General features: G+C 58.4%; 1 protein-coding gene across 4 annotated transcripts in view; it reads left to right on the forward strand.

Annotated features, from left to right (window-relative positions):
- TOM1 (target of myb1 membrane trafficking protein) overlaps window positions 1–22,713 on the forward strand; it is a 33,295-nt gene extending 10,582 nt beyond the window's left edge. The window contains exons 2-16 of one of the 4 annotated variants that reach the window (XM_040985199.1): window positions 2,323–2,407; window positions 4,674–4,752; window positions 5,588–5,737; window positions 6,002–6,136; window positions 6,226–6,366; window positions 9,042–9,158; window positions 12,097–12,230; window positions 13,694–13,727; window positions 14,059–14,152; window positions 14,631–14,751; window positions 17,973–18,048; window positions 19,569–19,622; window positions 20,802–20,861; window positions 21,769–21,808; window positions 21,939–22,713. In XM_040985199.1, the coding sequence (XP_040841133.1) occupies window positions 2,323–2,407; window positions 4,674–4,752; window positions 5,588–5,737; window positions 6,002–6,136; window positions 6,226–6,366; window positions 9,042–9,158; window positions 12,097–12,230; window positions 13,694–13,727; window positions 14,059–14,152; window positions 14,631–14,751; window positions 17,973–18,048; window positions 19,569–19,622; window positions 20,802–20,861; window positions 21,769–21,808; window positions 21,939–22,093 (1,475 nt within the window). In that variant the 3' untranslated portion in view covers window positions 22,094–22,713. The other 3 variants (XM_040985206.1, XM_040985213.1, XM_040985221.1) reach the window with 3 other exon arrangements.
- The last annotated feature ends 431 nt before the right edge of the window (window positions 22,714–23,144 follow it).

Below are 23,144 nucleotides of genomic sequence, written 5' to 3' on the forward strand. Positions count from 1 at the left end.
CTCCTGGCTCCTGGCCCAGCCCTGGCTGTTGCAACCATTTGAAGAGTGAATCAGCAGATGAAAGATCTCTGCAACTCTGCGATCAAATAAATAAATCTGTAAAAAAGGAAAGAAAAGGACAGGGAAAGGAAGGGAAGGGAGGAAGAGAAAGAAGGAAGCGAGACAAAACAGAAAGAGAAAGAAAGGCTCTCAAGAGAACCAACATAGTCACACAGTGGGTTTAGCCACGGTTTACGATACCAGCCTCCCACCTGGGAGCACCAGTTCAAGTCCTGGCTGCCCCTCTTCTAATCCAGATCCCTGCTGATGCTCCTGGGAAAACGGAAAAAGATGGCCCAAGGGTTTGGACACCTGCACTCATGTGGGAGACCCGGAAGAATCTCCTGGCTAGCCTAGCCCAGCCCCTGCTTTTGTGTTCATTTGGTAAACAAACCACAGATGGCGGATCTGTGTGTGTGTGTTTCTGCCTTTCAAATAAATAAGTCATAAAAAGACAGTAACTCACGTGTTGGCCTTAGCCGTGGCTGAGTCAGGGGCAGCAGGGTTGGCTGAGCTACAGCCTCTGCAGGAGGAGCAGGTTCTGCATGTTTGGGCGGCCCCTGCCCCCACCCTCTGCTCAGAGAGCCACTCGCCCAGCTGGCCCTGGTCCACCCCGGTCTGTCCAGGTCACTGTCTGCCTGTGACTCCTCCAGACCCAGAGAAGTTCCTCTCAGTAGATGTCAGTAGAGGGGAAGGAAAGTCTGTCTTTGAACCTTTCCCTTTTTTTAATGATTTATTTGTTCATGTATTTATTTGAACAACAGAGTTACAGGGCCAGACAGGAAGATAGACAGACCACCCGTCTGCTGACTTATTCCCCAAATGTCCCCAAACGCTGGGGCTGAGCCAGGCAGAAGCCAGACACCAGGAACTCCATCTGGGTCTCCCAGATGGATGGCAGGAGCCCAAACACTTGGGGCATTTCCGCTGCTTCCCCAGGCACATCAGCAGGGAGCTGGATCAGAAGCGCAGTAGCCATGACTCAGCAAACACTTGGATAGGATGCCAGTGTTGCGCTCAGTGGTTTAATCTGAAGCACCACAACCTGATCCCCTGTCTCTAAGCCCTTCTAAGGAGAGCCTTTCTTCATTTCCTCCCCTAGGCCCTAAGTCAAAGGAGAACAGCCAGTCCTTCTGCCCATGCCCTCAGTGTGTTTCCAGGTGACTTCCAGGGCCTGAGGTCAGCCAGGTACACAGGCAGTCCCTCAGAAGCCATGATTTTAGAGCTGGCTGTGCTGGCCCAGCCCAGCCCGATCATTCCCCCCTCAGATGAGGTCCACGTGTCCAGGCTTATAGAGGCGGTACTTGCCTGTCCTCCAGCAGACCGGGGTTGAGGCCCTACTTTATCCTCTCTGGGGACACGCTAGTGCAGGGAGGGTCTTGTCCACCGTTGCGTCCAGCACCTGAAACAGGCCTGCTCTGTAGATAGCCAAGATGAATGCAGGCAGGACTAGAAACCCAGCATGTGGGCAGCAGGCTGACTTTTCAGTGGATCACATTGTGTGGCCTGAGCTGTGTTTTCAATGTCCACATGGCCCATGGCAGCAAAATGCTGCTACCTATGTTAAAGGTGGTGATGGAGGACTGAGTGCGTGCCACATGCCCCCAACGTGGACACTGGGTGCTCAAGGGTAGTTGGAGTGTCTCCCGTGACTTGTGCATCCATCCACAAAGAAGTCATGACCAGCACCTGTGTTGTGTGAACCCCCAGTCACGGAGCTGCTGCCTCGTGGGCGTCAGTCACCGCAGCTCTGTGGGTGCTTCTCAGCCCAACCCGTGGACAGAGACTGTCACTCAGAGGGGGTGGGGAAGGCCAGGTCATCCCCAGGAACCACAGGGACAGAGGCAGCCTGTGCCACTGTGGGAGGAGTGTCCTTGGGAAACAGTAGAGGAGACTGACGCAGCAGGTGCACTGGGACGTGGGGGAGGGACAGGTGGCAGTCATTCTCTCCACTGCCGTGCCCAGTCTGAATCCTTAAGTGGTCAGCAATTCAGGAGCAGTCTGAAGTCAGGAGCCCATCACCAGCTGGGCCCACCCAAGTGCTGTCCCCACTGATCCGTTTACGGGCTTTTCTTGACTGTCAAAGGCCCAGGTCACTCCTGGCCTCCCAGGGCTGCTGCAGGGAGCAGACGGGAGCGACACATCCTCGCAAGGCAGGTGGCTCTGCCTGTCCTCCTCTCTCCTGTCTCCCTGCAAGGGCCACCCCATGCCTCCCCACCCCACTGTGCAGGTGGCCCAGCCAGGCCACACACCCTTTTGTAACTTGCAGTTTCTCGTCCTCAGAGAAAGCTACCGATGGCTCCCTGCAGAGTGAGGACTGGGCCCTCAACATGGAGATCTGTGACATCATTAACGAGACCGAGGAAGGGTAAGGCCGTCCAAGGCAGGGTGGGGCACAGACCCATGCAGCACGTCACGCACTGGCATCGGCTCACACCCTGCACCTGCCCCGCCCATCACTGCTCTGGCCACAAAGCCATGGCCATTTGTGCCAGGAAGGATTGCCGAGTTCCCCTGAGCCCCACCTGACAGGAATGCAGCATTCAGACATTCTAGAACCACGATGTCACTCCAGTCCCCTTCTCAGATGGATGACAGGCCCTAGGACATGAAGTTTAGGGTCATGGCAGGTGTGCAGCTTGTCCACGGGTGGTCCTGCACCCTGCAGCCTCTCTAAGCAGCAGCAGCCTCGTTGCCCAGGGTCTGGGGCCCCAGCCTGTGCGTGACAGCTCCCTTGGACAAGCAGAGCTGCGGACTCTGTCCCTAGGCGATGGTGCCAGGTGTCCTGCATTCTGTGGGCAAAAATTACATCAGGGCTTCCCTCCTGCTCTCTGCGCGAGAGGCAACTTTCATTTCTCTAAGGTCTGAGCCAGCTGGGAGGCGGGGCCAGAGGAAGGCGGTGAAGAGGATGGGAAGGCAGATTGGAGTGAGCATCTCTGGCACTCTGGGGACCAGTCAGTGCCTCTTTCCCAGGCGTTTCCTGCGCATGAGCCAGGATTCTGCGGCTCAGGACCAGGGGGCTCCACCAAGGCGCCCAGTATGGAGGGAGGCTGGGGACTTCTGATCCCTGACCTCTTGTTACTGACTGGGCAAGTCCCTAGAGCGCTGTTAGGCCCTTCCTGCAACAGCCCCCGTCCCTTATGGGAGCTGCAAAGGGGATGTGTGGGTGACCATCAAAGCCCAGGAGAGATGGGGGTGAATGTAGCAGGCAAGCCAGCAGGAAGCGCGACCTTCAGGTGAGGCCTCTGCTGTGGTAGGTCAGGCTGGCAGGGCTGGTCAGAGAGGACCTCAGTTCCACTCCATTTCTCACTGGGGTAGTCCAGTTCCTCACCCCCCCCACCCCAAATGTCCTCCGCCGCAGGCAGGAGGTCCAGGAACTGGGGGAACACTCTCAACCTCATCAGAGTGAGGATGGGCTGAGAGCAGAGGGCAGGACCCAAGATGGCAGGCAGGAAAGCTCTCTGGCCTCTGAAAAGGACTGGCAGGAAGTGACTGCAGCGGCCTTGGGACAGCAAGCCCACCTGGGCACTGGTCACTCCAATTGCAGCACCTGGTGTGCCCTGGTGAGCACAGACAGGTATACCCCTTGACTTCACCAAGCTCCCTAGAGAGACAGACAGATCAGACAGATCTTCCATCCACTGGTTCACTCTCCCAATGGCCACAACAGCCAAGAGTTGGCCAGTGGAAGCCAGGAGCTGGACGCTTCATCCATGTGGATGTAGGCGCCCAAGCACCGGGGCCATCCTTCGCTGTTTGCCCAGATATATTAGTGGAAGGCTGGATCTTAAGGGAAGTAGCCAGGATTCGAACCAGCACCCAAATGAGATGCCAAAGTTACCAACATCAGCTTTACTGGCTACACCTAACAGCAGTCCCAGCTGCAGTCTTTATTCACTGAAGAGTCTCCCCTCCTTAGCTATAGGCTCCTCGCCACACGTGCGTGCTCCTGGCAGAATGCCAGACACGTAGCTGACCCATGTGGTAGGTTAGACCAGACCTGGCTCTAACCCTGGAGTGTGGCTCTTTCCTCCAGAGAGTGCTGAAATGGCCCCAGGCCAGTGGCCAGGCAAAAGCAGAAGCCAGTTGTCCAGAGTGCATTGTGCTAGAAGCTTACCTCATCCTTCTGGTCCAGGCTGCTGCCCCTGGACCACAGGATCCCCTGCCCTGTCCCTTCCACCACAGCCCTGGCTGGTTCCCAGAAGCCCTCCCCACCTCCAACGCAGAATCCACGTCCAGGGGCCCCGGTTTCCTGCCAGGCGCACCATGTCAGCCTCCACGCCTCCCGCATTAGCTCCTGCTATGATCCATCCATCCCTTCCTCTGCTCCCCACTGCTGTTTCCCCTCCTGTGGGGTCCCCCACTGCTGGGCCACTTCCTCCAGGTCTTCCCTGGCCCCTCCATACCCCACTCCCCAACACAGCACCTGCCTCTCCCCAGGACATGAGGCTCCTGGAAACAGTTCGTAAAGTGTTCGCCATCACCTCGCTGACACCCAGCCTGCTGCCCTGAACATGGGGGAGCTTAGTAAGATGAGTGGAGGACAACTAGAGGGGTGGGGAGAGCCCAGGAGGAGGGCCAGCAGGGGCCAGCGCAGCTCACTCCTCAACCACTCTTCCTTCTGTCCCACCCAGCCCCAAGGATGCCTTCCGAGCAGTGAAGAAGAGAATTGTGGGGAACAAAAACTTCCACGAGGTGATGCTGGCTCTCACGGTGAGTCCCGTCCATCTGTCCATTTGTCTTGAGCCTGGCCTCAGGCTCGGGGGCCTCCTGGGCAAAGCACTGTCCCCGGTAAACTAGAACATGCAGATGACAGGAGAGGCCACCCGTAGTGGGGACAGACGTGGAGGCCAATGACAGAGCCTGGGCCAAGGCACGGTTCCCGTGACATAGAAGCCCAGTACACTCAAGCTTCCTGGGCACAAAAAGCCAGGCAGGCCGTGCTGGGTACGGCTTGGCACTTGAACACCATGGAAAGTGAGTGTGCAATAAGCACCAGTGGTTGAGAACAGCCTTGCCCATGGCTCTGGAGCACTCTAGGGTGCCAGGCGGCCTGGGCACAGCAGGCATCCCAGTCTCAGGATGGGTCTGGCTGGAGCAGGGCGAGAGGAGCATTCTGTCGAAGCTCCGCAACAAGTGGCATTTCTACCTTGGCAACTCTGGCTCCTGCGGGAAGTGGGAACAGGGAGAGAGGGACTCCAACTCCTTGTCCTCAGACCACAGCATCACCAGGTGGTTCAAAGGCCCTTGGCTCTCCTCCTGGACAGCCACCCTGTCTAGACTGTGTTCTGCTGGAAAGGAACATCAGAAGGTGGCTGGCATCAGAGCATTCCAGAAAGCATCCTGTCTCCACTTGGCCCCTCCCCAGCCACACCCCAAGAAGGAAGCCCCCGTGTCCCAGCCTTGTCTCCAATTCCTCATGCTGTAGGGCATCCTTTAAGGAAGTCCTACCTCCTCCTGTTAGCAAGGAGAAGGAGCCAGGAGTTGGGGGCTCTGGGGTCCCTCCACTCCTCTAATGGGTGCTCACTGGCCCCCTGCCACCCTCCAGGTCCTGGAAACCTGTGTCAAGAACTGTGGGCACCGCTTCCATGTGCTGGTGGCCAGCCAGGACTTTGTGGAGGGCGTGTTGGTGCGGACCATCCTGCCCAAGAACAACCCTCCCACCATCGTGCACGACAAAGTGCTCAACCTCATCCAGGTGAGAGTCAGGGTGGGGTGTGCGGGGCTGGGAAGGGTCCCCAGCACAGCAGCCCATTCCCAAGGGTGAAGGGTACCCCTGGCTCTAGTTTACACCTTCAGGTATCCCGGGTGTCAGCTGATGTGCATGGGACAAGGTTCGTCCACCGTGGACATTGCTGTGGAGTGGGCTGCGCCCAGTCTTTTGTGCCGGGTACCAGGGCAGGCAGGCTGGCAGGGAGAGGTGTGCAGTGGTCACCGGCCATGTCCCCTTGTCCTCTCTCAGTCCTGGGCTGACGCGTTCCGCAGCTCGCCCGATTTGACAGGTGTTGTCGCCGTCTACGAAGACCTGCGCCGCAAGGGCCTGGAGTTTCCCATGACTGACCTGGACATGCTGTCGCCCATCCACACACCACAGAGGGTGAGGAGCTGCCCCACAGGGGGCTGCAGCTGCTTCTTGGGCCCTACCCTTGCCCCCACGTCTCCCTGACCCTACTTCTCTCCCTCTAGACCGTATTCAACTCAGAGTCACCATCAGAACAGAGTTCTGCGGGCTCTGATGGGCGAGGAGACTCGAACCAGTACTCTGCCCCTCTACACACCCTGGCCGAACTCCCTGGTGACTCACCCATAACGCCCACGCCTGAGCAGGTGAGCAGATGGGACCAAGGCAGGCCCAAGGAGGGTCCCCTCGGTGGGGGCCTTTCTCGGTGTGGGAAGAAGCTTGGCTTCATTGTCACTGCTGCCCATCTTGCAGAGTTCAGAGATTGGTTCACCAGCCTGGGACACACAGCACCCAGGTACGGCTGAGGGCAAGCTCAGCCCTGGCAGATTCAGCACCAGCTGTGTCCAATCTGGGCCCCGGCCAGTGCCCAGCAGGCAGCTCCTTCCACTGTGTCTGTGTGGCCACCTCCGTGTTCACTAAAGTTCTCCGTTAACCTGAGGGCCAGCTGAAAGCAGTCAGAAAACATCTGTGCAGGAGATTAACATGCCATTGCACTGTCACACTGCCCATGGGGACCCAAGAAGGAGGTTGAGGCTTGGAGGACAGGACTTCCCAAGGCTTTGTAACATTGCTCGCCCCTGAGCAGGCCACACACTGGCACAGGTGGGCTCTCTGGCCCCAGGTTCTTCCTCCTGAACCGGGGGTGCTTACGCTGCTCCACCTGCCAGGGCCATGACTTGTGTGGGCTGGGTGCTTTGTCCCTTTCAGCTGAGCTGCTGGAGTGGAGGCCTGCGTGCTGTGGGATACCCACTTCGGGCGTGGGCTCGGCGCTCTGCTGCTGACCTTACTGGGGGAGGCAAGGATCGGAATGTGGGGTCTACTTGCTCACACCTTGAGGCCTTTGAAGAAAGACTTCTGTGATAGTTACTCTCTCTCTTCCTCTCTCTCTCTCTCTCTCTCTCTCTCACACACACACACACACACACACACGGTTACAAGCGTTACTAGAAAACGTTACTAAGCAGACAGAATGACAGGTGCATTTAAAAACTGCAAAGTCACCTTATGACCCAGAGAATCCTCTAATCTGATTATGACTTTAACCAATCTGCCTCAAGTCTAACATTTGTGCAGCTGGGGACTCTGCATACTTCTGGTGCTAGAAGGTTCTCGCCAAGCAATCTGGAGTAGTCTTTGCTTATTTCAGAGCCCCCTGATGTGCCCTGGAATGTGGTAAGGTGGGGGCGCACAGTGATGTCACTCCCAGGCTGCTCTGTAATTTGATCCCCCTCTGAGTTGGAGGGGTAGGGTTGATACCCAGTAGTATCCGTGAAGTAGGCCAAATGTATCAGGCGTTATTCTGTTGGTTTCAGAAGATACTGGTAAACCACAGTGGCTGTCCTACCTGGTTCTGCACTCCCATTGCTCTGTCGCTGAAGGCTGGGCTGCTGGGATAAGCTGACAGGTGACACTGAGCCTGCCTGACAAAGGTGAAGCTAGCAGTTCACGTGGGTGCTAACTGCTTGTCGCTTTCTGTACAGTACTTGTGAGCAGACACAGTGGCACCCACACTCAGGAATCACCCTGGCCGTGCAAATAGGAACACATCAGCACTTCCCAGTAAGTGTGAAAATGCTTCCGAATGTTTATGGGAAATGCTTGTTATTAAAAAAAAAAAAAACACGCATGGATTTCAAAATGTTTGCAACCAACTGAGCTTCCCATTTCATTCCACTTTTCCGTGAATAACTTGAACTCCACCTGACCCTTGACCCCAGCCCGGTGTGCTGAATGCTAAACCAGTGGATGATTCCACGGAGTCTGCAGGCCACTAAACTCCAGACGCAGTCCTGTTCATGATTTCCTGGACATGCGCAATGTTCTCAAGAGCACCAGTACTCAGAGTCCCCCAGCGTGAGAGACCAGTAGCAGTGGCCTCTCCCAGCTTCATTTCCGCAAGGAGACTACAGCTAGCTCGCTGGTATATCCACAGGCCCATGCCATGGAACCTTCTGACCACTGCAAAGCCACTAACAGAGCCTGGCACACTGGCTCAACTGGCTAATCCTCCCTTTACAAGCGCCTGGATCCCATATGGGTGCCAGTTCGTGTCCCAGATGCTCCACTTCCCATCCAGCTCCCTGCGTAGGGCCTGGGAAAGCAGCACAGAAAGGCCCAAAGCCTTGGGACCCTGCACTCCCATGGAAGACCCAGAAGAAGCTCCTGGATCAATTCAGCTACAGCTGTTAGGGCCATTTGGGGAGTGAACCAACACATGGAAAATCTTTCTCTCTGTCCTTCCTTCTTGCTGTAAAATCTGCCTTTCAAAAAATAGAAGTAAATAAGTCTTGAAGAAGAAAACCCACTAATGTTAGTTCCCTGGAACAAATGTTTAGTCAGAGTTCCCTACCCAAAGTGGGGTATGGGATAAGCATCACCCCTGGGTGAGCCTGAGGAATTAGCGCAGCCCAGCAACACAAATTCCTAGGCCTCCTGGGAGGAGAAGGAGGGAGGACGGGGGCCTGTGCTCTCCCTGCTCCCCTTGGAGGAGCCGCCTCCAGGGCCTCATTAGCCGCCACTTCAGGCCCTGGTGCTGGGGCCTTTCCAGCCACACCCGTCCACAGTTCATTCTCCCTCCGCTTGTTTCCTTGCGGCCTCTGCCTGCTCCAGGCTCCCTGGTTTGGAGATGGTAACGGTGGGTGGCACCTCTGTAAGGGGTCCTATAGACTGGGTGGAAGGAGTCCAAGCCCACCATGGGCTTTTAGGGCAGAGCTGCCTTAGAGAGGGTGCCACCCCCAGGGCTGACATGCCGGCCTCTGCCCCCATGAGCGCCAGGAGCTGTAGACCCAGTCCCCACAGCACATCCCGCCATGTGTTACAGATCGGGAAGCTACGCAGCGAGCTGGAGATGGTGAGTGGGAACGTGAGGGTGATGTCAGAGATGCTGACGGAGCTGGTACCCACCCAGGCGGAGCCCGCAGACCTCGAGCTGCTGCAGGTGAGTGGATGCCTCTCCCTGATCCGCAACACACACCACACACACACACACACACATACACACACACACCACACACACATACACACACACACCACACACACACACACACACCACACACACACATACACACCACACACACACACATACACACACACCACACATACCACACACATACATGTGCAACACACACACATACACACACACCACACACACACATACACACCACATACACACCACACACACACACACCACACATACACACACACAACACACACACACATACACACCACACACACATACCACACATACCACACACATACACGCGCATGCCACACACACACACACACACCCCTAGGGCCTGGCTGCCAGCTGCCAGCCCCACTGCAATTTTCACGGTCGATTCTGAGACCCTTGGTTATAATGGAAGACCGGGGGCCTGGGACCCCCATCAAATGGGAGTTCAGATCTTGCCTCAGTTTCCTTTGCTAGTCCTCATGGTGCAAGTGTGACATGAGAGTGCAATAAGGCATTTCCTGCCGACGCCCAGCCGTGTGCCTGGTGCAGGGAGAGCTCTGCTTGCAGAAGGCAGAACGGCAGGTGAGAGCAGGGCTGACTGTGAGCTGGGCAAGCGGCCAGCCTCAGGCCACAGAGCCAGCCTGTTGGTTCTTGCTCCTGTGTGTCACCCGATGACTCTGGGGCCCCCTCCCCGGTGTGTGGGTCTGTGGGGGCAAGGGAGGAATATAGTCACTAGAGCAGGGACTGACCCTTAGGGGAATCAGTCTCTCAAGGCCCTGATTAATCCAGGCACCTCTGAGGCCCAGGACCCCCAGCATCCACGAGGGGCGACAGAACTTAGCGTGCTTGCTGCGTCTCCAGCTCCTTCCATGCAGGGCTGGTCTCTCCATGTGCTGAGCATGGGAGGCTGGAGGGCTTGCGGGGGTCTGTGGGTAGAGTGAGGCTGTGAGTGGAGGCTGGGTGAGGGTGGTGGCTTGCTCAGGGAGGAAGGGTTAGGCTTAGGGAGGGGATGGGGCAGTGGCGGCAGTGCCGTGACTTCCCCACGGCCCCGGCCAAGGCCACCGGAGATGAGCCATTTCGGGCCCTGAGGAGGTAAGGTTGGCAACAACTCCCACGCATGGGGCGCTCCCCACACGTCGGCCCTGTGTGGGACCCTGGATGCGTGTTCACACCCAGAGTCCCCACCAGTTTAGGAAACTGAGGCAAAGGGAAACGTCAGGGCTGGGGAGCAGCAGAGCCCTGGCTCCAAGTGCCATTCTGCACTTGAAAGGGGCCGGCAGGGAAGTTGACATAGCCACAAGTGTGTGAGGTCAGGGAGGAAGGAAGGGGAGGCTTCGCGTTTTGAAATTCCCTCACCCCGCCCTGCCTCAGGGCCGAGGTAGAGGAGGGTATCCCAGCAGGCCTGACTGACGGGGGAACAGAGCCGCGAGAGAGCCCAGCAAGCAGGGGGCAGCGCCTGGCCCTGGCTATGCCTTCAGGAGGAAGGGTGCTAGCCCACGGTCAGCAGTGCCCGGAGGCTGGCAGGACCCGGGGTTCCTGTCTTCCTGGTGACAGGTGCCCGAGGAAGAACACAGCTCGTCTAGAAAATAAAGCCATCGAGCTGTCGTTGAAATGTCCCTCTTTTATGAAATAGCGTCGGTGGCATGGTGACGTGCATGTGCAGCCCTGAGACGGAAATAGAAAAGCAAGGAGAACCGGGGGCACGCACACAGTCCAGCCTGGTTAGCGGAGTCGTGCCAGTGTGCCAGCTTAGGTGATTTCATTGACTTTTTTTTATTATTATATTTTTTTATTTCTTTGAGAGAGACAGAAAGGGCCCCATCTGCTGGTACACTTCCCAGCTGCCCGCAAGGCCCAGGAGCCGGGGACCACGTCTCCCACGCGGGGGGGACAGGAAGCTCAGCCTCCTGCCAGGGTCCACACTGGCAGACGCTCCGACCCAGGACACAGGTGACCTACCCACCAGGGGATATGCCCACCCTCTCTCTTGGTTTTGACAAACGTCAGCCTGGGTGGAGAGTGTACATTAGGGAAGTCTGCCTCCACAGCAGTCCCGTGAGTCTAAAATGATCCCATAATAAACGTTTTATTTAAAAAGAAAACAGTAACAAGGCAGATCTGAAAATTGGAGTTTTTTTTTTTTTTTTTTTAATTTGTGGGCTATTTTTGATTTTTTTTTTTTTTTTTTTAGGATTTGTTCAAAACGCAGGGTAGGTGCAGTGGCATAGCAAGCTAACCCTCTGGCAGCAGCATCCCGCATGAGCACCAGTTTATGTCCCAGTTGCTTCAGTCCAGCTCTCTGTTTATGGCCTGGGAGAGCAGTGGAGCATGGCCCAAGTCCTTGGGCCCCTGCCTGCACTCACACGGAAGACCTGGAAGGAGCTCCTGGCTCTTGGCTCCTTAACTTTGGGTCGACTCCAACTATTGCAACCATTTGAGAAGTGAACAGGTGGATGGAAGACCTGTCTGTCTCCTTCTCTCTCTCTCTAAAAATCTGCCTTTCAGGCCCAGCATGGTAGCCTAGTGGCTAAAGTCCTTAACCTTGCATGCGCCGGGATCCCATATGGGCACTGGTTCTAATCCCGGCAGCCCAGCTTCCCGTCCAGCTGCCTTCCACACCATGAGGTGCTGGCCCCAGTCGGTGATGTTTGATGCTTTGGATTCACAGTGCCCGAGAACACCAGAGCCAGCCGAATATGAAGACCCCACAGCCACAGCCCACTTAAACCAGCAGTGTTGTTTAACATAAATCTGATTTAAATGTAAAACCCTTGACAGGAACTTCAAATTCACAGGAACCTTGAAGTAGGTTTGGGAAACTCTCCTTCTGCCAAGACATGTCACGCAGCCTGGACCCTGGTCCACCGGAAGTGGCCTTCCTCAGGTCACGCAGCCGTGGTCCTCTCACTTCCTTCCCCCACAGGAGCTCAACCGCACATGCCGAGCCATGCAGCAGCGGGTCCTGGAGCTCATCCCTCGGATCTCCAACGAGCAGCTGACCGAGGAGCTGCTCATTGTCAACGACAACCTCAACAACGTGTTCCTGCGCCATGAACGGTAGCTCGCGGCCTTTCCTCCTTCCTTTGCTGGCCTCCCAACACCATGTGCACTTGCAACAGCATGTCACCCCAGCCGGCGCCTTCCATCTTCCTGCCCAGCCTGGGTCTCCTTTCCAGAATCCAGCCTGGGAAACTGTAGCAGGTGGTAGCCATTGGCAGGGGCCCTGTAGCATGCTGGCCCGATGCACATCTGTCTAGGACCCTGGACGTGTGTCCTGTCTGAGCCAGGGCCTCGTGACTGCCGGCCACACTGAGCATTTCCAGCCCTTTCAGCAGAAAAGGAACTAGGACAGTTAGGAGAGTGTTGATTACATGGTTAGCTTTCAGAATCCCCTCTGAAAGGGCTGGAGCAGCGACACTCGCATCACAAGCAGGACAGGCCCCAGGTCATTCAGAGGTGACCTGCGGGAGCAGACACGCCTATTCCACATCCCCAGGGACCACCAGCAGTAAGAGGGTCACTTCCAAGCACATGTCCACTGGGTGTCTCCCTGTCCCAGTGTCGGGTCCCCAAGACCCACAAGTGGCTGAGCTGTGTTGTGCTCACCTGTTGGGGACAGGAAGGTGGCCCCTCAGTGACACTCCCAGCAGGACCCCCTAAACCAGGGCAGATCTGCCCTCCCCAGGAGTGCTCAGCTGCTGGGTCTCCAGAACAGCGCACCTGTTCCTTCGTCCAGGACCTGAGGCTCAGGGGGCGCTTGAGAGTCCGGGTTACACAGCCTGCCGAGCGCTCAGCGAGCTGAGGCTGGGGGTGAACAGGTGTGTGGGACCATTGCTTCATGTCGGCTCTGGCACCTTCCCCAGCCACCAGCAGGTGCCCAAGTGCCTCCGAATCACTGTGAGCCCTTGCCTTGCCGGGGTATGGGCATTGTGTAGGAGCACACACACGCAGCATCCCCCTGCCGCCACCACCTACAGCTAGCCCACTACCCTTGCCGATGCTTTCCAACGGCCGGCTTCACTTGCTCCTCATCACAGCTGCTGATGGGACAGAAGGTCCCAAACGAGGGGATGTGTCCAAGAACAGCCACACCTCGATCTGGGCCTCCTCAGCCCAGCTTCCCAGCCCTGTGGCCCTCAAGGGGCTCCACAAAACATGGTCTTTGCTGTAGCACCAAGGGACACACACACAGACCTACAAATCAATAACAGTTTTGAGTTTGTCCCAGGGACTTGCTCTATGTCAAGTCCTTCTGTCTTCTAGTCCACTTTATTCCCATTTGCCTGGACTAGCTGGGACTGGGGCCGTAGAATAATCTGGCTTTTTTTTGTTTTTTGTAGAATAATCTGAATTGGAACACTTTGCTTGTGTAAGAGGGCTGCTGTGCTTAAGTCCTGGGAAGTCCAGGTGCTGGCTGGATCCCAGATGTCGCATCACCCTGATTATGACCCACCACGCTGACTTTGACACTCAGTTTGGGGCTGTCTTCCTGACTCGGGTCTTTCCTTTCTTTCTTGCAGGTTCGAACGGTTCCGAACAGGCCAGGCCACCCAGGTACAGGCCCTTTGCCATGACAGGGTGATGCCAGGTTAACATGAGCAGGAGGCGCTCCCCGCCCCCTTGCCCAGTGTCCTGCCAGGGAAGGGCTTTAGGCAGCCTCCTAGAGGGACCCTTCTCACCGACTGTGCCACTGGCCCTCGAAGGCCAACATGACAGCACCCCAGCTCATGCCTCCTGGGATCTGACCAGTTGAGCTGGAGGCAAAGGGGAGGAGGGAAAGCTTCTAGAAGGCTCCCGACCATAGCTGCTGGCCCTGGTGACATAAACTTGGGGAAGAAAATAGGCAGCAGGGAGTGGGGATCACAGGGTGCCTCCATTCTCTCAGGCCCCCAGCGAGGCCGAGCCAGCCGGTGACCTGATCGATATGGGCCCCGAACCTGCTGCCACCAGCAACCTCTCATCTCAACTAGCGGGAATGAGTGAGTATGGTGTGATGGCCGCCCGCCCATGGGAGGTAACAGAAATGTGTATACCCTGCCACCCCATGGGTGCCTTGCAGCAGAACATCTGTCGCATGCCCTCTGGACAGGTGCAGCTGACACTCACCCTTGGCACTGAGGTTGGCCTCAGTCCCTGCTGCCCACCTCGTGCCGAGCCCATCCTGAATGGGCTGCTACAGCAGTACTCTGCTTTTTGAGAAGTCACCCCTTCTAGCAACAGGGCAGTGCTGTCCTGTCCGTGGAGGACGTGACTGTGTCTCCATCTTAGAATGCACAATGGAATGCAAGAGGCAGAGTGGCCCCAGGTGCCGTGGCCAGCAGGTGGCCTGATCCCTCCACTCCCCTCGCTGACCTGCCACCTGTGCCCATCTGCCTCTCCAGCACCCACAGACCTGGGCTTGGCAGGCAGACACACAGGCAGCGGGCAGATCCTTCACACGGTCTCTATATCCCACAGCCCTGGGCTCCGGCAGCGTACGGGCTGGCCTGCAGTCTCTGGAGACCTCAGGCCGACTGGAGGACGAGTTTGACATGTTTGCATTGACCCGGGGCAGCTCACTGGCCGACCAACGGAAAGAGTGAGTGATGGCGGGTCCCTGTCCTGTCCCCTGCAGGCGGTCGGGGGACAGCCTTCCCCAGGTGGGGAGCCAGAGTGGAGAGCCCAGGACTGTCAGATTCTAGAACAGTAGCTCCAGCTCAGCCCACCATGCTCGGCACTGTTCACCACGTAAAAGCCTACTTGACCCTCGGGGACCTCTGGGACAAGGCAGCTGGGTGTCCCATGCCCATCCTCGACTTCCCTAGAAGTCTGCACTCAGGAATGCACGCTCTACAAGCCAGCCAGGCTCTGCCCTTCCCTGTGGACTGTCCACTTTCACAGAGGTGCCAGAAGCCAAGGCCTTGGCCAAGGGTGTCCACCAGAGACCAGCCTTTGGCTTTGGTCTGTCCAGATGGCTCCATTTGAACTTTCTGCAGAAATTATCTACTTGGTGATTTTTTTACATTTATTTATTTAAAGATTGATTAATTAGAAAGACAATGACAGAGAGAAGGAGAGAGAGAGAGAATCTTCCATTCACCGATTCACTCCCCAAATAGCCTCAACAGAGCCAGCTCTGGGCAAGGCTGAAGTCAAGATCCTGGAAGGCCACCCTGGCCTCTCCCATGGGTGGCAGGAAGCAAGTGCTTGGGCCCAGATGCATTAGCAGGGAAATGGACTGGAAGTGGAGCAGCTGGGACGCAAATCGACACCCACATCAGATCCCAAACAACAGCAAAGTCCACTGCACCACAACCCTTGCCCTGGGCTGCGGTTTTGTTGTTGTGTTGTGTTTTGTTTTTTTTTTCAGCCCTTTGCTAACAGTTCCCAGTGCTGAGCTGTGAACAGCCAAGATTCTTACATTCCAAGAAAGATCTGGATTAGGAGATCCTCCTGGCCGAGCCCAGGGAGTGCTTCCATGCACCCACAAATCCAAGTCCAAACTAGCTGGCAGGTTTGCAGTCAGCCTGGCTCCGTGAGGGTGTCTCTTGGCCCTGCCACAAACCATGGGCAGCCTGGACCTTTATCGTGGGCAGGGCTCTCCAAGCCCAAGTGCCCTGGGAACAGCAGCACCTCGGGACACCTCAGCATTAGAGACACTGTGGCAGCTGGAAGCTAATGAGGCTGTTGGGACTTGGCTGCAGGAGCGTAGCCTCTGCGCGGGCCCCAGCGGGCAGCGCCACCAGCCACGCTGGGGAGCCCTTTGTTGTCACATCATGGCTCCTCGGGGAGCAGGCCTCAGGGAAGGAGACCAGCTGCAGTCTTCCAGGGAGTGTGGCTGCAGACTAGGTGCTGAGTGGAGAGGCCTCTGGGCACTGCCCACACACAGGAAGGGGCACGTATCTGCAGAGGGTGCTCAGGGCTGGACAAGGCAGGGCTGGGCGTCAATAGCAGGTGGGAGAAACGAGCGCTGGTCTGCCTTAGTGTCACATTCCCCTTCCTGCCACGCTGCGCCACCCTCATGCGCCTGGCAGACCTCCCAGGCCCAGTCACTGACTGGCCCCTCCTGTCTGCCTGGGATCCTATCCCCTTCCGGCCCCCCACTTCCCTTTGTCGGCCTGGCGCCTAGCGTCTCTGACCTGCAGCCAGCGGTGCTGTGGCTTACAGGTAAGCCAGCTCCTCTCACTTGGCCCCTGTTCTTGCTCCAGCTCCAACCATAGCCGTCACCATCATGAACTCTGCTGCTGCCCAGGCCCAGCCATTAGGCTGTCAGTGAGGGCGGGGTGGGGGGTGGAAAGGCAACCAGATGATCCATGTGGGGGACCCCTCCGTTGGACAGTCTTCCTTACCTTCTTGCACCTGGTCCTGGGGAACGCACACCCCTTCCTCTGTGCCCAGCAACTCCTTCTCCCCAAAGGCCTTAGACAGGCATCGCCCACAGCCCCCAGCATCTTCCCAGCTCTTCCCAAGGAGCACACACCTCCAGGAGAGCCAACCGGACCCCACACTGCTGCATCTGTGCCCCAACCACCACCTCCTGGGACAGGCAAGGCGAGCTTTGGGGCTGGGAAGGAAGGGTAACACAGGTTATGGAGCGATTGGGAAGAACAGGCCAGGGATCGGAGTGTGTGCATCCCGGGGCTGCACATGCCTCACCCTGCCTTTGCACACGTGCCTGGCTCCTCCCACATGCCAAGTGAGCACAGCCTTCCCTGTAGTTTTCTCTACATGCCAGGCTTCCAGGGGCTCCAGCCTAGAGCTGTGGACAGGAACCTCAGGCAAGGAGTGGCAGAAGGTCACCTGCCCACTGACTCTCCTGGTGGAGGGAGCAGGTGGCCTCCTGGGAACTGGGGGATGGCCTTGCAAGGGTTAAGTGTGAGCTTCTCCCAGGTCCTGAGGTTCAACCAAGGGCTTCCTCTTAGGGCTGGGATCTTGTGGCTTCCCGCCTCCCCCACCGCCTCCTCCTGCCACCCCCTCCCCTCGGCTGGACTGACCTGGTGCTGAGATCTGGCATTGCTGTGCCAGCTGTTGGGAGCAGAGACAGGCCCTTCCCCTGCGGCTGGACAGGGCCGTTCCGCTCAGCAGGTCCCCTGTTTGTTGCCCAGGTGCTCTTCATTGTCTTGCTGCCCACACACTGAACCTCAAACATAGCCCCCACCTCCTCCGCTTACCTGTCTGCCTGCACCTGCCGCGCCTCGCCCAGCAGCCCTACGCATCATCTCCCTCCCTGCATCTCACCTGCCCCATCCCCCTCCCCACGCTGGGCCGACTGCACATCCCCCGGGGACACTCAGGAGAACCATCACTACCAAGGTGCCTTACACCAGAGCGAGGACAGCCGGGGAGACTGGCAGTCACACCATTGAGCCCAGGCGAGAGGCCCCACCCAGCAGTTCACACGCCACTCTGCAGTGGCAGGCGGCAGGATGCACTCTGCCGTCAAGCGCGGTTTGTGAAGTTAGGAAACGGGGACTGCTCCAGGAGGTGTAGGTGAAGAATGTCCCCCGGAGCTCTGAGTCGTGAGCTGCTTCACGACAGATCAGATCACGGCCACTAATGACCTTGGGTCCTGGGCCAGACACTACCTAACTCGCCAGCCTTTGCTGCTGCCTGTCACGCAGTCACATGGCTGAGCCTAATTCCCGAATCAGCCATCAGAGAGCCTTCCTTCCTTCCAGGCCCAGGGTACAGAAAGCCCCACTCTGACCCTCCCAGAGGACCGAGCCCCTCCAGGGCCAGTCAGTCTTGTCCTAGCCCTGCCCAGCAGGCCTGTCGCAAGCACTGCAGTGTCTGATGACCATGGCTGCCTCTGTGTTTCAGGGTCAAGTACGAAGCCCCCCAAGCAACGGATGGCCTGGCTGGAGCGCTGGATGCCCGGCAGCAAAGCACAGGAGCGGTAAGCAGAGGGCTGCCCCCCACCACCGTGCACCACCCACAGGCTCTGTGCTCCCATGGCCTCTTCCTCTGTTGACTTCAGAGTGGCCCTTGGTGGCCAGTGGGTTGTTCCTAGCTTCCAGCAAAGGGCACAGAGAAATTGAAACATTTGCCCAAGAACACACAGCAAGGATTCAGGCCCAAAGCTGTGTGTTCTCGAGCAAACCCTTGATGTCTGACCCTCTGTCTTCACCGATACATCAGGGCGTGTGGCACAGTGCCGGGACCTACACGTCGGTGTATGTAAGTTGCCCAGCTCAGAGTCCCAGCTCACTCAGCACCACACTGCTTGGCCTCCCCAGGAGCCCTTTGTCTCAGAGGTGTGCACAGTAGGGACCCAAGACAGCCAGGAGCCATCTGAGGGTATTGCTTGGCCCAGCACCAAGTACCCTCTCCCAGCTTGGCAGTAACTCCAGGCACAAAGTGGGTGCCTTGAGTGATGTCTGGGTGTCTCTGGGCAGCGTGGGAACTGAGAGGAGGCGACCGGAGACAGCCAATCCCAGGACCGGGGGAGGGAAGGACAAGAAATGGGCGAGGAGCAGGAGGTTGTGGCACCAGGGACTGCCCGAGGCCAGAGTAGGGCTGGGCAATGAGAGGTGAGGCCCAAGAGCTGCAGTGACCAGGAGGGCATCACTAAACAGTGTGGCACATGGGAGGACTTGGACCTGCCCTCTGCTGTAAGTGTGCAGGGCAGATGCTGGGGTGCTACAGGCTGTCCAGGCCACTACATGTGAGGAGGTGTCCCAGCGTGCTCTGCCCCAACCCCACTCCTGCATTCGCCTGGCTGAAGCCAGCACTGATGCTGACGATACGAACAGCAGAGTCCTGAGGGACGGAGGAGGGCCAGTGGAGGGGAGCACTCCAGTCCTCACTCCTCGCCTTTCCCCAGAGCCAAGCTTCCAGCCCCCAGGATCCAGCCCCTAGAAGCTGGGGAGCCTGCCATCAGCACAGAGAGCACGGCCAGGTCTCCTGGCTCCCACAGCACCACAGCCAGCGCACAGGAAGGAAGTGTGCGGATGCACCTGTGCACACAGGTGCACACACGTGCCCAGAACCCCGGAAAGAGGGTCACTCACGCCTCCCAGAGAGCTTGTGAGGGTTAAGCAACTTTCACCAGCCCAGGATCTGTTTTCTTAGTACTGTGTGAACAGACAGATGGCTGGCCTCTCCCCTCTCTCCCTCCAGTCCTGGGTTTCTCATCCATCCTGGGACGTAGGATGCCCAGTTGTTTGTCACATATGGAAGGGGTGGGATCAAAGCCTCAGGGAGTCCCCAGCCAGTTTTTGTGTAAGTTGCTGTTAGCCTCGCCCCAATCCAGGCAAGGTCCTGGCATCCCAGAGCTATGTGACTCATCCCACAGTGAGACCCCCTTGGTGGCACCTGCTGCTCCATCCCCATTCACTCAGGCCCTGGAGAAGGCTGCTGGCCCACAGGGGTCCAGCCCTGCCCATCCAGCTTGGACAGCCTGGCTCTGTCCCCCAGGAGGGAGGCGGCGCTGAGAAGAACTTCAGTGAGTGGATGGCGAGACAAGGCATGGTGAGCAGGAGCCAGGCCCCACCGCCGGGACGCTGGCCTGGGTGCAGAGGCAGGGCTGCTGTGGCGCTGTCCGAGGGAGTGGGGCCTGGGACAAGAGCCCGCGGAGGGAGGAGGGCCTGCCGGGTGCCCCAGCTCAGGCCATTCCCAGGCAGGTCCCTCAGCACTGGCTTCCGCAGTCCCTCACTGAGCACTTCCCGCTACCCTAGGGCAAGGTCAGGGTCATCCCTCTGACCACTGCCAGTGACCGGGAGAGGGAGCAGGTGTGGGAGCCTTGCCTCCCCTCTGGGCTCTCCTCTGCCAGCAGGGTCCCTGGGTGCTGGGTGATGGAACTTGGGGAGCACAGTGGCTTGGTGGGAGAAGGACTCTGGCTCTGCTCTTGCAGTCACTGGAGTGACTGGTGCTGCTGGGGCGCCTCCCCTGTGCTATGCCCAGCTCTCTGTAATCTCCCCTCCTTCCATCCCTGCCTGGACGGTAGATACCCACGTCTGCTCCCCAAAGGTGAGAGAAACGAGTGCAGAGAAGTGAATGTCGGGAGCCACGCTGGGCCAAGGGGCCGAGCCAGAGCCAAAACAGTTCCCATCCCAAGCCTGTACCCTCCACCCTGAATTTCCCACTCACTGCCAAAGCAGGAGGCCGCAGCCCCAGAGGGGCGCCCCCTGACAGAGCCCACAGTGAAATGTCCCCAGTTTGCAGCACCGCCCCCATGACTGCACGAGCCTAGTCAGGCCTCGCCTCCTCTCTGCTTTGGGGCCCTTCTGCATGCCCTTCTGCTGTGAACTTGACTCTGCACAGGTGCCAAGAGATGGAAGCCTGTGGCCCTGGCCCTGACTGGGCCCTACCGCAGCCCTGCTGGCTGGTAAAGGCATCTTGGCCCTTGGAGCCATTATGCCCGAGCACCTGTGGCCAGAATGGCACCTGTCCTGGGCTTTGGTCAGGAAGCCCCGCCTCCAGCCTGGGACCCCACCTCCATGCTCCTTGTAGAAGGGTGCAGCCCTAGGCCCCTGTCCTGCACCCCCTGACCTACCGTCCAGCAGCTGGGCAGGGCAGTCCTAAATGAGGCAGCTTAGGGTAGAGCTGGCATCTGCCCACGGCCACCCAGCAGGTAGGCACCAGGAGGCGGAGCCTTAGCTCTGCCACCCACAGCCCTGTCCTCCAACTTCCCCCACCCGCTCCTTGCAGATCCCCGTCACCCAGGCCTGCCTCATGGAGGACATCGAGCAGTGGCTGTCCACCGACGTGGTGAGTGGGGCTGCCCCGGCCCACACGAGGGAGTGAATGACCTCAGGGCCAGTGCACACACCCACCAGAAAGTCCCCCAGCCTGGGAAAAACACAGCAGGCCGGAGAGGCCAGCCAGCAGCAGCCACTGTGATGCACGGAGGCCTCTGGTCAGAAGGCTGCTCACAGCAGTACATCAGCCTGTGTCTGGGGCAGTGGTCACCCTTCCTTGAAGGGAGGTGGCCAGGTGAGGGAGGTGGTGCCAGGTGATGGGATCCTGGGGTGCCGGCCGTCCTCAACTCCAGGGAGCAGAAGAGGCAGGCCCAGCAACTCCATGCAGGCTTCTCCTGAGCACCCAGCACTCCCTTTGGGCACCAAGCACCAAGCAAGGACTCAGCTCTTCCCAGCAGGTGGTTCTGCCACTTCTCAATGCCAAAAGGAAGGAACCTGGCATTCCCCTTCCATCCACTGGGCACTTCTTCCTGTGCTTAGTCTTCTGTGTGTATTGGCCCATTCAAAATCTTGATTGATTTTCATTTTAGTTGAGAGAGGCAGCTGTTAGTCCCCAAAGGTCCTTGATAGCCTGGGCCAGACCAATCCAAAACCAGGAACCGCAAACTCCATCGGGGCCTCCCGGGGGATGGCAGAGACCCCAGGCTCAGGCCATCACCTGCTACCTCCCAGGGTGCTCATGAGCTGAAGCCACATCAGCAACAGCCACAACTCAAGCCAGCACTGTGGACTGCTGCCCCCGTCTGACTCCCCAGTGTTGCCGCAGAGAAGGCCAAGGCCCCTGTAGCTCAGGAGGCGAGGGCCAGGTGCAGGGCCGGCCGGGGCCTCAGCCAGGGCTGGACACCAACTGTCCGCCTCAGGGCTGCCCGAGCCATCACTTCCGCCCCACTAACTTCTGCCTCCTCCTGCTTTCCCAGGGCAACGATGCCGAGGAGCCCCAGGGCGTCACCAGTGAAGGTAGAGCCCCCAGCCCTGCCCCAACCGCCCTTCCGTGCCCCCAGCCCAACCTCCTCTTGGTTGTGCCCTGTGTTGGAAGGGGTAGACTGGCCTCCAAGCCCACCCCTCCCCCCCTCTGCTCTGCCTCCAGAGTTTGACAAGTTCCTGGAAGAACGGGCCAAAGCGGCTGATCGGTTGCCCACCCTCCCCAGCCCTGCAGACGAAGGGCCTCAGGGTCCCCGTGCTGGCGCAGCCCCCCGGAAGAAGAAACAGGACAAGGACGATGACATGCTGTTTGCCCTGTGAGCGTGGGGTCTGGCACCCTGCACCCGGCCACGGCAGGCCTCTCTGCCTCTTTTGGTGTCTGGCTGTTCGGGGTCCCTGAAGATGGGCCATGCTGCCTGGTGCCAGGGGCACAGGTTAGCCAGCTCAGCTGTGAGATGCTGGCTGCTTCTGCCTCCTGTCCCTCCCCCAGCGTGTGTGACGCCCTCACTGAGAACAGGGGGACCCCAGGACAGACAGGCCAGCTGTGTAGCTGCAGCCGAGGGACTCTGCCCTGGGCCAGGCCCCACGGAGCCCTTGGGAGCCCACACTGCCGGTCAAGGCCAGAGTGGAGCCTCCACCCTGGCCTCTAGTCACTAACCCCTTGTCCGAGGGGCTCCCCAAAGCTTCTGCAAGCTGTGGGGGAGCAGGCGTGGCGGTCACCTGCTGCTGTGCCCTCTGTCCAGGTACGAAGCTCTTGGTGAAACTAGACCCAGCCAGCCCAGGCTGCAAGGCAACGCCTCTTCAGCCCACCCACTGCCTTCTCCCCTGCCTTCCTCTGTCCTCCAGCCGGGCTTCCCCCCCGGGCACCCAACCTCCTCTTGGTTGCGCCCTGTGTTGGGAGAGGTATCTTTTATATCCCCAATTAAAGGTAGACAACCAGCTGCCAGCAGCCTCCTTCAGTTTCCTGGGGGGCAGTGGCAAGCGGATGCTGCGGGCTGGGCCAGAGCCGCCTGACCTGCACACAGCACGGACACTCGGGGTGGTGAGCCTGAGCGTCAGCAACACCTGGGTAGGTGCAACCCCCACCCACCTCTGCCTACCCCTGGCCTGCAGCACTGGCACGTGGCCCACAAGGAAGGGAAGTGCCCGCCCAGCCCCACTGGTGCTCAGGTTCCAGGCATCATCCTACAACAGCCCCGGGGGCGGGGGCAGGGAGACAGAGCACCCTCCCCTTCTTACTGCAACCGAGACTATGCCTCAGTGGTCCCATAAGCTGGGCCGGCTCGAAAGAACAGTGACAGGTGCATCATCCCAATTTCTAACAACGATGCAGAAACTTGGTTTGGACGACCAGGCACAGCTCAAGGCACTG

Source organism: Ochotona curzoniae, unplaced genomic scaffold (genome assembly GCF_017591425.1).
Source record: "Ochotona curzoniae isolate NIBS_2020 unplaced genomic scaffold, NIBS_Ocur_1.0 contig_1014, whole genome shotgun sequence".
In the NCBI taxonomy this organism is placed as follows: Eukaryota; Metazoa; Chordata; class Mammalia; order Lagomorpha; family Ochotonidae; genus Ochotona; species Ochotona curzoniae.